We start from the raw sequence: 14,746 nt of genomic DNA, 5'->3' as shown, positions 1-14,746 counted from the left end.
TAGTTAACAAATTAAAAAATCTATGTAGAGTTGTTAAAAAAAAACTCTAGTATGAAAATAATATTTATCATAAAGAGACATGAAATGGAATTGAATTAAATTTAAAAATACATTTAAGGTAACAACATTTAATTACAACATAATTATTAAAACCGTCCAAATAGTGTAAGAAACTGGACAAAGAAAGGAATTGGTAAAAAACCGTAAAAATTGATTAGACCTGGCAGGTTTAGAAAAAGCAATGAACCGAACAGATTTAAAAAATTTGGATCGGTCAAAAAAAAAACCCAAGCCCCAAAGGCAAAAGGACGTCGTCAAAAGAATAAAAGAAGCCTAGCCTAGTCCTTCCTGAGCCCATCCCCAGTTCCCCCACCTCTCACTCTCACCACCCGTCCACCCCCAGCTCTCTCGCCTCTCTCCTCGACTTCTTGCTTCGACTCTCGCCATCAGCTACCTTCGCGCAACCAGAAGCTGGCGAGTTCTGACCGATTAGATAACCGGTTCAGTTCCGAAAGTATGAATTGCAATTTAGTTTGCTTTGAAACATGTCATGTTTTGATTTCCAGTTGAGTGACCCATACTGCTAGTAGTAGCTTTTCTCCTTACGGCATTTCTTCTTTAGTATGTATCATTGATGTACAATGAAATATACTGTTTGGCTATTCAGTTCTCATTTCTGATTTATAAGAGGGAGGGAGGGAGGGAGGGAGGAGAACAACCATCGCTTTCTCCAACTCGCTCCCTTCCCTCCAAAACCCTCTAAACTTTCTATACTTCCAATATGAACTCACTTTTCATTGTTTTTCACGTTATCCTGCTTGCATCCTCGGTTCATCTCACTAATGCGGCCAACAACCTTTACTCGTATCCATGCATCTGGAATGATGATGACAAACCTCCCACAGCATTTCACAATACACGGTCTTTGGCCTACAAATTTCTCGCTTCCTTGGCCAGCAAATTGTGCTAATAACCAGCCGAAGTATCATTTTGACAAAAGTTTGATGGTGAGTTAATTAATTAGACTTTTATCTATTTTCATTTATCTTGTTACATAATAAATTAATTATTAATTATTTTTATGATTTATTTTCGTAGACAGCGACATTGCAAGGTCACTTAGCCCCTGATTGGCCAAGTCTACTTCCAGGACAATCGAATATGGAATTTTGGACGGCGCAATGGGAAAAACACGGATCGTGTAGCGCTGAAAGGTTTGCTCAATCTGAATATTTTGAAAAGGCTTTATTTCATAGACATAATTTGGACATTGATGGCGAATTGAAGAAGGTTGGAATAATTCCCGATAGAATTAAAACTTATAGTCGCAGTGCCATTGTCAATGCAATAAAAAAGACCAAGACTCTTCAAGTTGAGCCCGAACTTGTGTGCTTCCCAGATAACGGTAATGTGTTATTGTGGGAGATTCGCGTGTGCTTTGATGCTGACTTAGTTGGAATTATTCAATGTCCTATTAATAAATCCAAAGGTGTTAATTTATGCAAAACAAAGTCCAATTCCATTATAATACCTGTGTAATGTTTGTTTGAATCCAAATATTATTATTATTATTATTATTATTATTATTATTATTATTATGTGTGAAAAATTGGGATCAATTATTGATTCCCCATAAATAAATATGCTTGTATTCAGTTGATCTGTGTAATGTCTGTTTGAATCCAAATATTATTATTATTATTAAGTGTGAAAAATTGGGATCAATATTGATTCCCCATAAATAAATATGCTTGTACTCAGTTGATCTATGCTCTTTAGGCGTTTCTGATGATTTGTATTCTTTTTCTTCCTATTCCCTTTTTGATTATCTGAAATTCCTTTATTATTTCATTTGTTGTTATCACATCATTTAGCAATTTGTCAATTTACTGTTCTATTAAATTTTGCTATAATTGAATAAATATATATCTCTATTAGTCAAATTTTTTACTATAACACCCTTCCAAAGGAGATGTAATCCTGCATTCATAGATAAAAAGAACGTTAAGCATAGGATATTGAAACTTATGATCGAATCCTATCCTAAGAATAACATTGCAATTGTTAAGAAACACTAAGAATAACATTACAATTGTTAAGAAACACCAATGCTTCAGGATGATTAACTCTAAATGCATCCCCATCAAATTTAAATTCTTGAAACAATCAAGTGGTAAACACAACCTCACTCTTGTAACCTCTGCCATAAACCACCATAGTACATGATTACTTCTCACAACAAAATTAACGATCAACTTATAATGAAAACTTATTTTAAACATTCAAAATAAAATTCAATCATATTAACTATTAAATTTTTTTATACAATTTAAAAAATGTTAGACACAAAAATATACTAAAAAAACATGTGAGAATCGTCAAGAATCAAAGGTGTTGTTATGTTCTTGTATAACAAGTTGTATATGTATCATGTATCGTTATTAAAATTTATTAAATGTATATTATAGTAATAGTAATACATATGAAATTAATCAAAATAATAAGTATTTTATTTCATGGAAGTAAAAGACAGTTTAGACCAAAAACTTTATGTACCAAATTTCTCAATCTTTTTTATATTTATAATTTATAATTTTCCTAAAAGAGAAAGAAAAAAAAAAAAGAAGAAAATTGTGACTATTGGATTGTTCTTCTAGTTTGTGACCACTTTACCACCATCTTCCTTGAATTGAAGTGAAAATGTGAAATAGTGCAAATGCAATAAAATTTATTAATAATATATTAAAAAATAGTTAAAGATAGCCTTTAAATTTATCTATTTTATTATATAAAATTGAGTTTTTGTATTTAATAATGGAGTTGACGTGACATGCTTCTGAGAGTGTTTTCTGATTTATTTCTTTTAACTCATTAAATATAAGTTATTACAATAAACTAACTATATCAACTAATTGATTTGATTAGATATTTAAATATCACATAATTTATTATAATTTATATCAATTTTATTTCTTTTAATATTCTATTAGTATTTTTTAATTTATTTCTTTTAATTTATTAAATCAAATTTATTATGTGTATTAATTAGTTGATTAATTTATTAGTCATTCAAATAATAAGTTTATGAATAAAATAAGCAACCAGAATATTTTTAATTAATAATTAAATCAAATCAAATCATATATATTAAGCCAAATTCAAATAATATGTATTAAGGACTAAACTAAAATAAAATAATTTTTTACTTATTCAAATTGAATTCAATAAAGACAAATTAATTTTGCTAGATAATCATGGTCTTTTGGTCTACTGTATATAAATGACCACACAAAATTATAAGAATCATCATTTTTATCGCTCTTACTATTTCAACTCTTCTTTTCTTCTTCTTTTTTTTCTTTATGTAGAATTTCTTTTATGTATAAATGTACTCAAAATGAGAAGGTACGGATGAGTGTTTCATTGATTGTTTGTTTGACGAATACTATAGCCCGAAAATATCTCAATTTAAACATTCTTCTACTGTTGATGAAAGTTAAACCTATAGTAATCTATTTTATTATATAAAAGGTTTCTACACTTAATGATGGAGCTAACGTGATATGCTTTTGAGAATGTTTTCTGATTTATTTCTTTTAAGTTTTAACTCATTAAATACAAGTTATTACGATAAACTAACTATATTAACTAATTGATTTTATTAGATATTTAAATATCACATAATTTATTATAATTTATTTCTTTTAATATTCTGTTAGTATTTTTTAATTTATTTCTTTTAATTTGTTAAACTAAATTTATTTATTAATTAATTTGAATAATTTATTAATCATTAAAATAATAAATTTATAAATAAAATAGATAACCAGAATATTTTCAATTAATAATTAAATAAAATTAAATCAAATTATATATATTGAACCAAATTCAAATAATGTGAATTAAGAATTAAATTAAAATAAAATAATCTTTTACTCATTCAAATTGAATTTAATAAATATAAATTAATTTTGTTAGATAATCATGGTCTTTTGGTCTATTGTATATAGATTGACTTACAAAATTACAAGAATAGTCATTTTTATTGCTATTGCTATTTTAACTTTTTTTTCCTTATTTAAAATTTCTTTTATGTATAAATGTACTCAAAATGAGAAGGCATAGGTGAGTATTTCATTGATTGTTTGTTTGACGAATACTATAACCCGAAAATATTTCAATTTAGGCATTCTATCATGGCCAGTGTATTTTTTATTGGTATTTGATAGAAGAATATTTATTAAAATGAATATACCCATTGTAATGAATTTTATTTCTCAATTGTTAGATTTTTATGTCAATCTTGTGAATTCTTTGAATGCACAAGACAATAGAATAGGTTGACTTTAATATCATTAGAAGCTAAATTTAATTATTCAAGTAATAAGCACCACTAATTATGTTAATAAAGTAATCTTGTAGTAATAATGTGATTTATATTTTAATTTTTTTAATAAATTCATTTTAAAATGTAGAAATTAGACTCAATTATGCTAAAATTGTAAAGATAATATAAAATTTCACAACAAAAATAACATTCATTAAGAAAATAAATTTATTTATGGCTCTTTCGTATTTATAAATCATAACAAGACTTATGGAAAAATATTAACGTCATCATTCTTATTAACTAAACCATAATATTAGGAGGTAGTCGATAGTTTCACAAGTGAAAATTATTAAGTAATAACATAAAAATAATTAACAACGAACAAGCAATAAAGATTCATAAAAAATCTATTCTATTTATTATCTATTCTATTATATAAAAATTATGTTTACTTAATAATAGAGCTAATGTAATGTAATACTCTAAATTTTTTAAAATTAAATAATTAGTTATTTATGAATTATTATATTATATTGAGATTTTATTTTTAAAAAAATTATTTTTAACAAAAATAATTAAATAAAATTTTATTATTATTAAAATTTAATTTAATTATAACTTAATTTATTAATTTAAATTATTTATTAAATACTATTTTGATAAACAAAATTTAAATTAATTTTTTATAAATATTATTATTATTATAAAATTTTTTACTATTATTATTATTATTATTATTATTATTATTATTATTATTATTATTATTTCTTTTCTTCTTGGCCTTAAGGAAGTAAAGATTAAGAAACAAAGCCAAACGTGGCTATCAGGTATACATATAGACATTTATAATTATGACATATAACTATATAAGTCTTCTATGTGTCACTTTAACACTAATTATCTATTCTTCTTTCATTAACCATTCCTTCTCCAAGCAATACTGAACCATTTTCTTTGGGAAAATAAAGAGAATGTCGTGAGTGAGAGAGAACAAGAAAACAATGGCACCGTAAACTTCTAGCCTCGATTTTTTTTTGTGATCCGTAACTCTAATAAAAAATCTAATCCGATAAAAATTTTTATATCCTCTTTTTTTATAGGATGACATCACTTTTGTTCGGTGGAAGTTGACAGTGATGTAAATCCTCTTCCCCCTAAGAAAAAGGGAGAGCCGTTGCCCCTACGCTTTTTAGGTATTTCGGGGGCGGCTCCTCTACCAGAATGAAGGAGCTACAATCGGCACTTCCCCACACTCGTAAGAAAGTGCCTTACTTTCAAGAGTTATGTAGTCAAGTCAAGTCAAGAAAAGAACTTAACCTCTATTATTCGAGAACCCCACCCGGGATTCCCTCACTAGAGGAAGGTCTATTGCTCAAAAACCCACCCGAAATTCCCTCACTTGACTCATCCTGCGGGGTTATTACACCCCTCCCATATTGACCGGATTCCCTCCGGGGATTAACGCCAATATCGCTCTTTTCCCTATCTAGGAGTAAAGAGCTACTCGGAGAGAAATGGGCGTATGTGATTGCAGAAACCTTTTTCGAGTTCAGCCAATTGGAGTTCTAAAAGATATAAACGATTTCTGACGCTTTCTTCTTCAATAGTTCGGTCAGAAAATTTCTCCAAAATTTTCGTTGCTTTTGATTTCATACGGAGGTAGGAGATTTGTTTTTAAAGTTAATGTTTTAATTTAAGAATGCTTAAAAAACTTATTGAATAATTACAAATAATTTACGAGAGTCTAATATTACTAATTGATGTGAATTTATTGAATTGTGGTTGTGAATGATGTTTATTTGTTGTTATTTGTTAATCTGATATATGAATTGAGTTTCTGATATAAAATATTACATCACATTTGTTGTCCATTCTCACTTGTAGTTTACAAAATTTTGGAGAAGGTCCAAGTCTAAATGTGCAAAGCTTCTCTCAAGATTCTTTCCCACCAACTTCTTCCAAAATGGATATTTCAATGCGATTATTTTTAGCAAAAGAAGAAATCAGAGTAATAACAGACTCGTTGAGCACTACCGAAGTTTTGGTAGGGCTATCATCATTTTCTTGCAGCCTGATGGTTTCAGTGGCTAAGAGAAGGGGGGTTGAATCTTAGCCCCCTTTTTGCTTGAATACACTTTCTGGTCTTTGAGGAGTCTTTTCTGTTTTTGTCTCGTCCCTAGCCACGAGACATTTTACTTTTATCTCGTCACTTGGCACGAGACATTTTTCATTTTAGCTCCTGTGCAACAGAAACAGAATTGATGAAGAAGAGAGAGAGAAGATTACACCCAGATATATCCTGGTTCAGCTGCTAAGTGCAGTGCAGCCTACATCCAGTCTCTATCACAACAATGATGGAATTTCACTATAATCAATCTGATTACAAACTGTAAAGTGCTAACCCAACTTACAAGGGGATTCCCACAGAATCATGAAACACAACATAGATGAACAAAGGAACTCTAGGACATCTATGGCTTTTTCTTTTAATTTTGCTCTCTCTGCCTTTTTTCGCTCTATGGCTTTTTCATACAAACCTCTCTGTTTGCCTTTTTCCATGAGACTCAAGACATGACAAAATTAAACAGAAAAATACTAAACAGAATACATTGAAGGAGAAGAAAAACTGTAAGCTTAGGTAGTTATGAGACTTTTGTGCCTTGCACTCTCAAACTTTCTCCTTGAATCAAACCGTGACTGTTCACCCCTTTTATAGAGAGGAGAAACCTTCACAGTTGAAACAAAAACCAAGCTTAACTTTTTTTCCTTCACACACAACCGGTTCGGCCAGAGAGAGAGAAGAGGTAACCTATACAAAATCCAACATGCAAATACCTCTAGTTCTTCCTTGGTCATCAGACTTCATCAATCCGAGCGCTCCATCCTTGGCTTGCTCTCCAAGATGGATTTCTGACCCTTGATGCTTCATGATGATGATGGCTTCATCTGCTCCAATCTCTGCCTCTTCCATCACGTAGCCACTCTAGCTACCTTTTGTGGTGGTTGAGCAGAATCAGAGACAAGCCATGCCTCTAAGAATCTTCACCTTGCTGGCCGAATCTCCTTCTACCTTTTTTGGTATGAAGAAGCCAAGATCTTGTCACCATATCTTACCATTCATGGTTGAAGATCTCAACCACAGCATACTTTTATTTTGTTATGTTTTCTTGCCATCATTAGCTTGATGGTCTTGATGCATGCAGCTTCTTCTTTTCGGTGAGTAGGTGTAGCTTCCATGGCTTCCTGGACAATAACCGAAGGAGAAGAAGGAAAGAGATGAGAGAGAATATGAAGTTAAAGTAAAAGCAATTAATTGAAATGGAACATATTGATGGATTGCTTTTACTTCCCTTGCTTTGAGTAGCGTACAGCATTAATCATAATGATTCCCATCAAATCAAAGTCAAGTTCTCTCTCATGTTTCCAATGCTAGCATATTAAATTTGAAATCCATCCTTAACAAGAAATGGGATCCGTTGGAAAGCATCAATTTGCTTTCTCTTTAAACTTGGTTTTGGACCAAACTTGGAAACATTCATCAAAAATAATGTTGGGCTTTGTATCAACAAAATTAATCTAGCCCAATTAGTAACATTTGCTTTCCTGATGAATTTTAGATCAAGCATTGGATCATTCATCAAAACTAAATTGGGCTTGGTAGTGACAAAATTCAATTTGACCCAATAAAGTTTTGATTCATTCAAATTAATTGGGCTTATGGCAATGTTTGATTTCTGGCCCAAATGATAAAACCTTTTCAGCCAACAATCACAAAACAAGAATTACATAGGGCTGAATTTTAATTTATTGGGCTTGGAGTCTCTCCTTTTATTTTGGCCCAATTAAAAACCTGCATCACAAAATTATTAATTAACATATGTTAAATGAAGATCAAATTAATAGTTTTGCAATTAAATATTTCAATAATGTTTGTTCATCACAAATATTAATTTGGAGTTTTCCAAACTCATCAATCTCCCCCTTGATGATAAACATTATTAAAATTGAAATGGAAAGAAATTTAAAGATTGAGTGAAGAATACTCCCTTTGTATTTGAATTTCTCTCCCTTTCTAAATGTCACATGGCTCCCCCTTAATGTATGCTATTTTACCAAGGGAGGCATAAACCTGTAACATTTTAATCAAGCCTCAAAATACCAATGTTATTTAGCATATTTATTCATGATGCTAAATGCTTGATTTATGAGCAGATTTGAATGATATACAAAACTCATTTGTTATCAGTAATCTGATTTTCTGCTCAATGTACACAACATAATCAAACAGAAATAATTTTTGCTGTTCAAATTGTTTTAAAAAATATTTTCCAACAAATCAAAGCAACAAACTTATGGTAAGAAAATATTTTCAATTAAGGCATGATCACAGCAACTTTCCACAATTATTTTCATACTTAAATGCTTAAAGAAACTGCCAAACATAGAATATTCATCAAGATAAATCACAAGAAAATCAATTAGGCAGCCATAAAACAGATGCATTATAATCAAAAGGCATCAATCAAGCATCAAGTGTATTATTCTAACAAGGGTGATCATGAATTCTTAACATAGAATTTCATCCCTTGTTTTTCACTTTCAATTTTCAGCATTTTTCTCCCCCTTTTGTCATCAAAGGGGCACCTGCAAACAGATTTATTATAGGAAACAAAATATTCAAGATATAGTTTAAAATAGCAGAGTATCACAGGGTATCTCAGAGTTATAAGAGTATCCAACCCAACAAAATAAAGTACCAGATTGAGCCTACTTAAGCCAATATCCTAAAACTTAAAACAGAGAATTAATCATCAGACAGATTGAGATCAGAATCTCCTTCATCATCTTCATTATCAACTCCTAAATCATTCTCCAAGTTTTTCAGCATTAGACCCACTCGATCTTTGCATCTCATCCATGCTTTTTTAGTTTTATATGCCAATTTACGTGCAGCCTTATGAGATTGTACCATGACTTCTGACATATTTAAAAATTCTGTGAGAATTTCTTTGATGGACTTGGCGATTTTGGAGGACTCAGGTCTGCCCTCAAACTCGCTTTCTGAAGCCATGAATTTCTTGCTTTTGGGTCCTTTCACTGCTCCGCCTCCTTTGACCATTAACACTTTGTTCTCTACTTTTTCATTCAAAAGGTCAACTTTAAAAAATTCAAAGATACTGGTTAAGAACATACCATAGGGCAGATTTGCCTTTTTGGTGCTCCTAACCGAGTCCCACATATGGCGGATCATAATATAACCAAAAGAAATGGGAGTAGATGTAACAAGTGCAAATAAGATGAGGGAGTCAGAATATGTTACTCTGTTGTGAGACCCACTTTGAGGAGTGAGGATGTGGGTGATGATCCTATGAAGTAGTGAATTGGTGGAGCTTAAAGCCTTGTGAGTGGAAATATTTCCATCCAAGCCTGAGAGATTCTGACATATGTGTTGAAGAACCACTGTATGAGTGACGCCGATTTGTGAGTCCCACCGTTCGACCATGTAAGCTTTTGGTCCTTCATCCTTGTAGCCCAAGGCAGTTCCAATGGTGGCAGCGTCAAGAGTAATGTGAACTCTTTTCACATATGAATGAATGGTGCCATCAATAAGACGCATGTTAGCGTAGAACTCACGGATCAAGCCTAGATAAACTGGTTTCTGAATCTGAAGCAGAGGAGTCCATTAAAGCAGTTCAAAGAGTAGAGAGACATTTACGCCCTTGGCAGCGAGATTCTCAAGGTTGACAAGGTACGTCAAACAGAGATGACGTTTTTGTATGACCTCCTTGTGAAATTCATAGGAAGTGCAAGAGTTGAATCTTGAAGGATCGAAATGGGAGTGATTCTTGACAAATTTATTTTTGAACTCCAGAGATTCCAGATTGGCCGGTTCCATGGTGTTGTTTAGAGAAAAGCCTTTTGATTTCTGACCACTCTTCCCAGGTGTGGCTTTCTTCGGTGAAGGTGGTGGTGATGTGATGGGTGAAGTGTGAGATGATTCTTCCTCAACACTTGGCTCCTTGTTTTTGCCTCGATCTGAGCTTTTGTGGGCAATCACCTTCTTTCTCATGGTGGAAGTGTGTTTGGATGGTGGTGAAGGAGAAGATGAAGATGTAGAATGAATGTGGATATGAGTGTGGGTTTGTGGAGAGGGAGTTTTCTGAGAAAGCCGAATGCGTTCACTTTTTCTAGAGACCGTTTTCTTCTTCATGATGAAGAGAAGATATGGAGATGGAAGAAGGGAAAAAGACCGAAGAGTGTGGAGAGTGGAGAGAGGTTAGTGGTGCATTAAATGTTGATTGGAAAGGGAAGTTAATGATCAATATGGCGCGGTTATTAACCAAGGGTTTTGAAAAAAAAAAAGGTGGTTTCCTAGAATCAAGGGATTAGATGGAGAGAGGGATTTGATTTGACAATAACCACTTCCAATAGGATTTGAAATGACAACAAAAAGATTTTGATCATCATAAAATGAGGGATCAATAAAAAAATCAAGGTGGGGTCAAATAAGATTTTGTGGGGCCCATGAGAAGCAAAGTCTGCGCAGCCTCCCCCTTAATTATAGCTTCTCCAACATGCTTGAAATTTATCTCGTCCATTCCTCATTCTTGTCGAATTGAGCAAGCTCCTCTTCCATGGCCTTGACCCATGATGGGTCTTCAAGAGCTTCTTTCACATTATTGGGCTCCATTTGTGACAAAAATGCAAAGTTGCTTGGTTCGGATTGTCTTTTGGTTGAGGATCTTGTTGTTATTCCTTGGGAGGGATCATCGATTATGAAGTCATGAGGATAACCCCTCATAGACTTCCATTCTCTAGGCTTCCTTTGTGGTGTTGAGCTTTGATGAGTTTCTGTTGGTCTCACTGTTTCAGTTTCTCGTGCTAGCTCAGGAGACAAAATGGAAATGTCTCCTCCAATCTGACGAGACAATTCTGGACTGGCAAATTCTTCAATTTGGGCAGACTTGAGATTTTCTTTGATTGTTCCAGCTCCTTCACAATCTGAATCACTCTCTATCACAGTACTGGGAATTAAGTTAGAATCACAAAAAGTAACATGTATGGATTCCTCTATGGTTCTATGTTCTTTAAGGTAAATTCTATAGGCTTTGTTAGTGGTGGAATATCCAACAAACATTCCTTCATAAGATTTTGGATCAAACTTACCAAGATTTTCTTTGTTGTTAAGCACAAAACATTTGCATCCAAAAACATGAAAGTACTTAAGATTTGGAGGGGTTCCTTTCCATAGCTCATAAGGAGTTTTCTTTAACCCTTTTCTAATGATTGTTCTATTCAAAATATAACATGCTGTGTTCACAGCTTCAGCCATAAAAATTTAGGAATCTCATTCTCACATAGCATAGCCCTAGTCATTTCTTGAAGGCTTCGATTCCTTCTTTCAACCACCCCATTTTGTTGGGGGGTTCTAGGGCATGAAAAATTATGAGAAATTCCTAAGTCATCATAGAATTTTTCAAAGTCTTGATTTTCAAATTCTCTTCCGTGATCACTTCTCAAATGGGCAATTTTCAAATCCTTTTCATTTTGAATTTTCTTGCAAAGGGTGGAGAAGGCATAAAATGCATCATTCTTATGAGCAAGGAAAAGTACCCAACCAAATCTAGAGTAATCATCTACCACCACAAGACCATAGTGTTTACCTCCTAAACTTTGAGTTCTAGTAGGACCAAAAAGATCAATATGTAACATCTCCAATGGCCTTTTGGTTGAAATTCCATCTTTTGATTTAAAAGAGAATTTTAATTGTTTGCCCAATTGGCAAGCATCACAAGTAAGATCCTTATCAAACTTGATGTTTGGAATTTCTCTAACCAAATTCTTTTTGACTAGCTTAGAAATTTGGTACATGCTAGCATGACCCAACTTTCTATGCCAAAGCCATTTTTCAGATTCAAGAGATGTAAAGCATGTTATATTTTGTTCCTTTAAATCCTCAAGAGTTAATCCATACACATTGTTGCATCTCTTAACTTCAAAAAGAATATCCCTAGTTTTTTCACAAACAACCAAGCACACAAATTTTCTAAAAATTACTTCAAATCCTAAATCACACAATTGACTTACACTAAGTAAATTATGCTTCAAACCATTTACAAGAAGAACATCATTTATACAAGAAGAGAAACTTTTACCAACTTTACCAACAGCCACTATCTTTCCTTTCCCATCATCACCAAAAGTGACAAGTCCTCCATCATACTCATCAAGCTTTATGAAGAAGGTTGTCTTTCCGGTCATGTGCCTAGAGCATCTGCTGTCCATGTACCATATATTTTCTTTCCTTTTGGATGTAGGCATACCTACAAAATAAGCTCAAGTGACCTTAGGTATCCAAATCTTCTTGGATCCTTTCACGTTAAACCATCTCTTATGTCCCAAATCATTGTAATAAAAAATAACTTTGTAAACTTTATCACCAATCAATCTTTTACCAAAGAAACACTGAATTGGAAAATGACCACTTCGGTTACACAACCTACAAAACTTTGGAGTTGCTGTTTTGTTAAAGTAGGTGGGATCTTGAAACCTTATATCATTGGATGAAGAAGGTTTATCTTTAAAAGAAGGTTTCTCATCAAATTTATAAAATCCCAAACCAGCTTTATCAAAAAGTGGTTTTTGACTAGCCAAAATTTGATTTAGATTTTCAGAACTTTGAGTAAATTTGGCTAAGTCATTTTCAAGATTTTTAACCTTTTCCAGCAACTCTTCATTTTCCTTAAAACAGTTTACATATGCAACTACCGAGTGATCACTTTCACAGCTTCTAAGTTGGGCTTTCAACTGCTTATTTTCTTCCACAAGATCACAAGCAGTTTCGGCCTCCTTTAGCTTTTCTTTGAGAAAATCATTTTCAGCTTTAAGAATGAAAATTTGTTGTTCAAGATCTTGATTATCAGTCAGAAAACATCTTATTTTTTCAGAAAGGTGATCTATCATAAGATGAAGGTCTTCAGTGTCAGGGTTTTGAAAAAATACCTGATCTACATGATTTGCCATGAGACAAGGCTGTGACTTAGTCTCAGATTCTTCATCACTGTCCGAGTCATTTTCTAAGTCTTCCCATGATGCCATCAGACCCTTCTTCTTTCCTCTTTTTTTCTTCTCCTCCCTTTTTAACTTGGGACAATCAGATTTGTAATGCCCCATTTCCTTGTAATTGAAACAAGTCACTTTGCTAAGGTCTTTCTTCATTTTCCTTGAGCTGCCGCCTTTTCCTTTGAACTTCATCATTTTCCTGAATTTTTTGGCAAACAACACAAATTCATTTTCAGAGGAGTTATCACTGGATTCATCATCCAGAGTGTTAGTTACAGAAGAAAATGCAATTCCTTTCTTTTTTGACTCTTTTTTCAAATAAGTGTTTTCAAAAGCAAGAAGATTTCCTCTCAAATCATCAAGTGTCATGGAATCAAGATTACTGCTCTCAGAAATAATTAAAGCTTTTGTTTCCCACTCTTTAGTGAGACATCTCAGCACTCTTCTCACAAGCACAGAATCAGAATGTGTTACTCCGATAGCATCCAAGCCAACAGTGATGGTGTTGAACCGTTCGAACAGTTCATCAATGGATTCTTCTTCCTTCATTGTAAACATTTCATATTCCCTGTTTAACATGTCTATCTGAGTCTTCTTTACAATGGTGGTTCCTTCATGAGTGATTTGTAATTTATCTCAGATTTCCTTTGCTGTTGTGCATCGTGATACCCGTCGGTACTCCTCGAAGCTGATAGCACAATTGAGTAGATTTATGGCCTTGGCATTTAGCTCCACTTTCTTCCTATCTTCTTCGGTCCAGTTTGCTTCTGGTTTAAGAGTGACTACTCCTTCAGCACTTATGTTAGTAGGAAACTGTGGTCCTTCTAGGATGATCTTCCAAAGCCTGTAGTCTACTGCTTGCACAAAGATCTTCATTTTCTCCTTCCAATAGGTATAGTTTTTCCCATTGAAAAGAGGTGGCCTGTTGCTTGATTGCCCTTCTGTGAGATTGTATGATACTAGATTTGAGCCACTGCTTTCTGCCATGAGGATCTTTTCTCCAAGCTGCAAAGCTTGATCTCTTTGAGACCAAGCTCTGATACCAATTGATGGTTTCAGTGGCTAAGAGAAGGGGGGGTTGAATCTTAGCCCCCTTTTTGCTTGAATACACTTTCTGGTCTTTGAGGAGACTTTTCTGTTTTTGTCTCGTCCCTAGCCACGAGACATTTTACTTTTATCTCGTCACTTGGCACGAGACATTTTTCATTTTAGCTCCTGTGCAACAGAAACAGAATTGATGAAGAAGAGAGAGAGAAGATTACACCCAGATATATCCTGGTTCAGCTGCTAAGTGCAGTGCAGCCTACATCCAGTCTCCATCACAACAATGATGGAATTTCACTATAATCAATC

General features: G+C 33.1%; 1 protein-coding gene across 1 annotated transcript; it reads left to right on the top strand.

Moving 5' to 3' along the window:
* Positions 1-839: 839 nt before the first annotated feature.
* LOC130981075 (ribonuclease 1-like) lies at positions 840-1,539 on the top strand. The gene is made up of 2 exons (XM_057904710.1): positions 840-1,007; positions 1,099-1,539. Exons 1-2 carry the CDS (start codon positions 843-845, stop codon positions 1,537-1,539), a joined length of 606 nt encoding a protein of 201 aa, XP_057760693.1. The 5' UTR covers positions 840-842.
* Positions 1,540-14,746: the final 13,207 nt, after the last annotated feature.

Source organism: Arachis stenosperma, chromosome 5, assembly GCF_014773155.1.
Source record: "Arachis stenosperma cultivar V10309 chromosome 5, arast.V10309.gnm1.PFL2, whole genome shotgun sequence".
In the NCBI taxonomy this organism is placed as follows: domain Eukaryota; kingdom Viridiplantae; phylum Streptophyta; class Magnoliopsida; order Fabales; family Fabaceae; genus Arachis; species Arachis stenosperma.
The sequence above is the reverse complement of the archived record's forward strand: the minus strand, read 5'-3'. Positions and strand labels throughout refer to the sequence as shown.

Bases quoted from the DNA above. Each gene is read 5' to 3' on its own strand.
- LOC130981075 (XM_057904710.1), top strand. From the start codon at position 843: ATGCGGCCAACAACCTTTACTCGTATCCATGCATCTGGAATGATGATG. The intron at 1,008-1,098 runs GTGAGTTAATTA...TTATTTTCGTAG, and splicing joins ATTTTGACAAAAGTTTGATG to ACAGCGACATTGCAAGGTCA.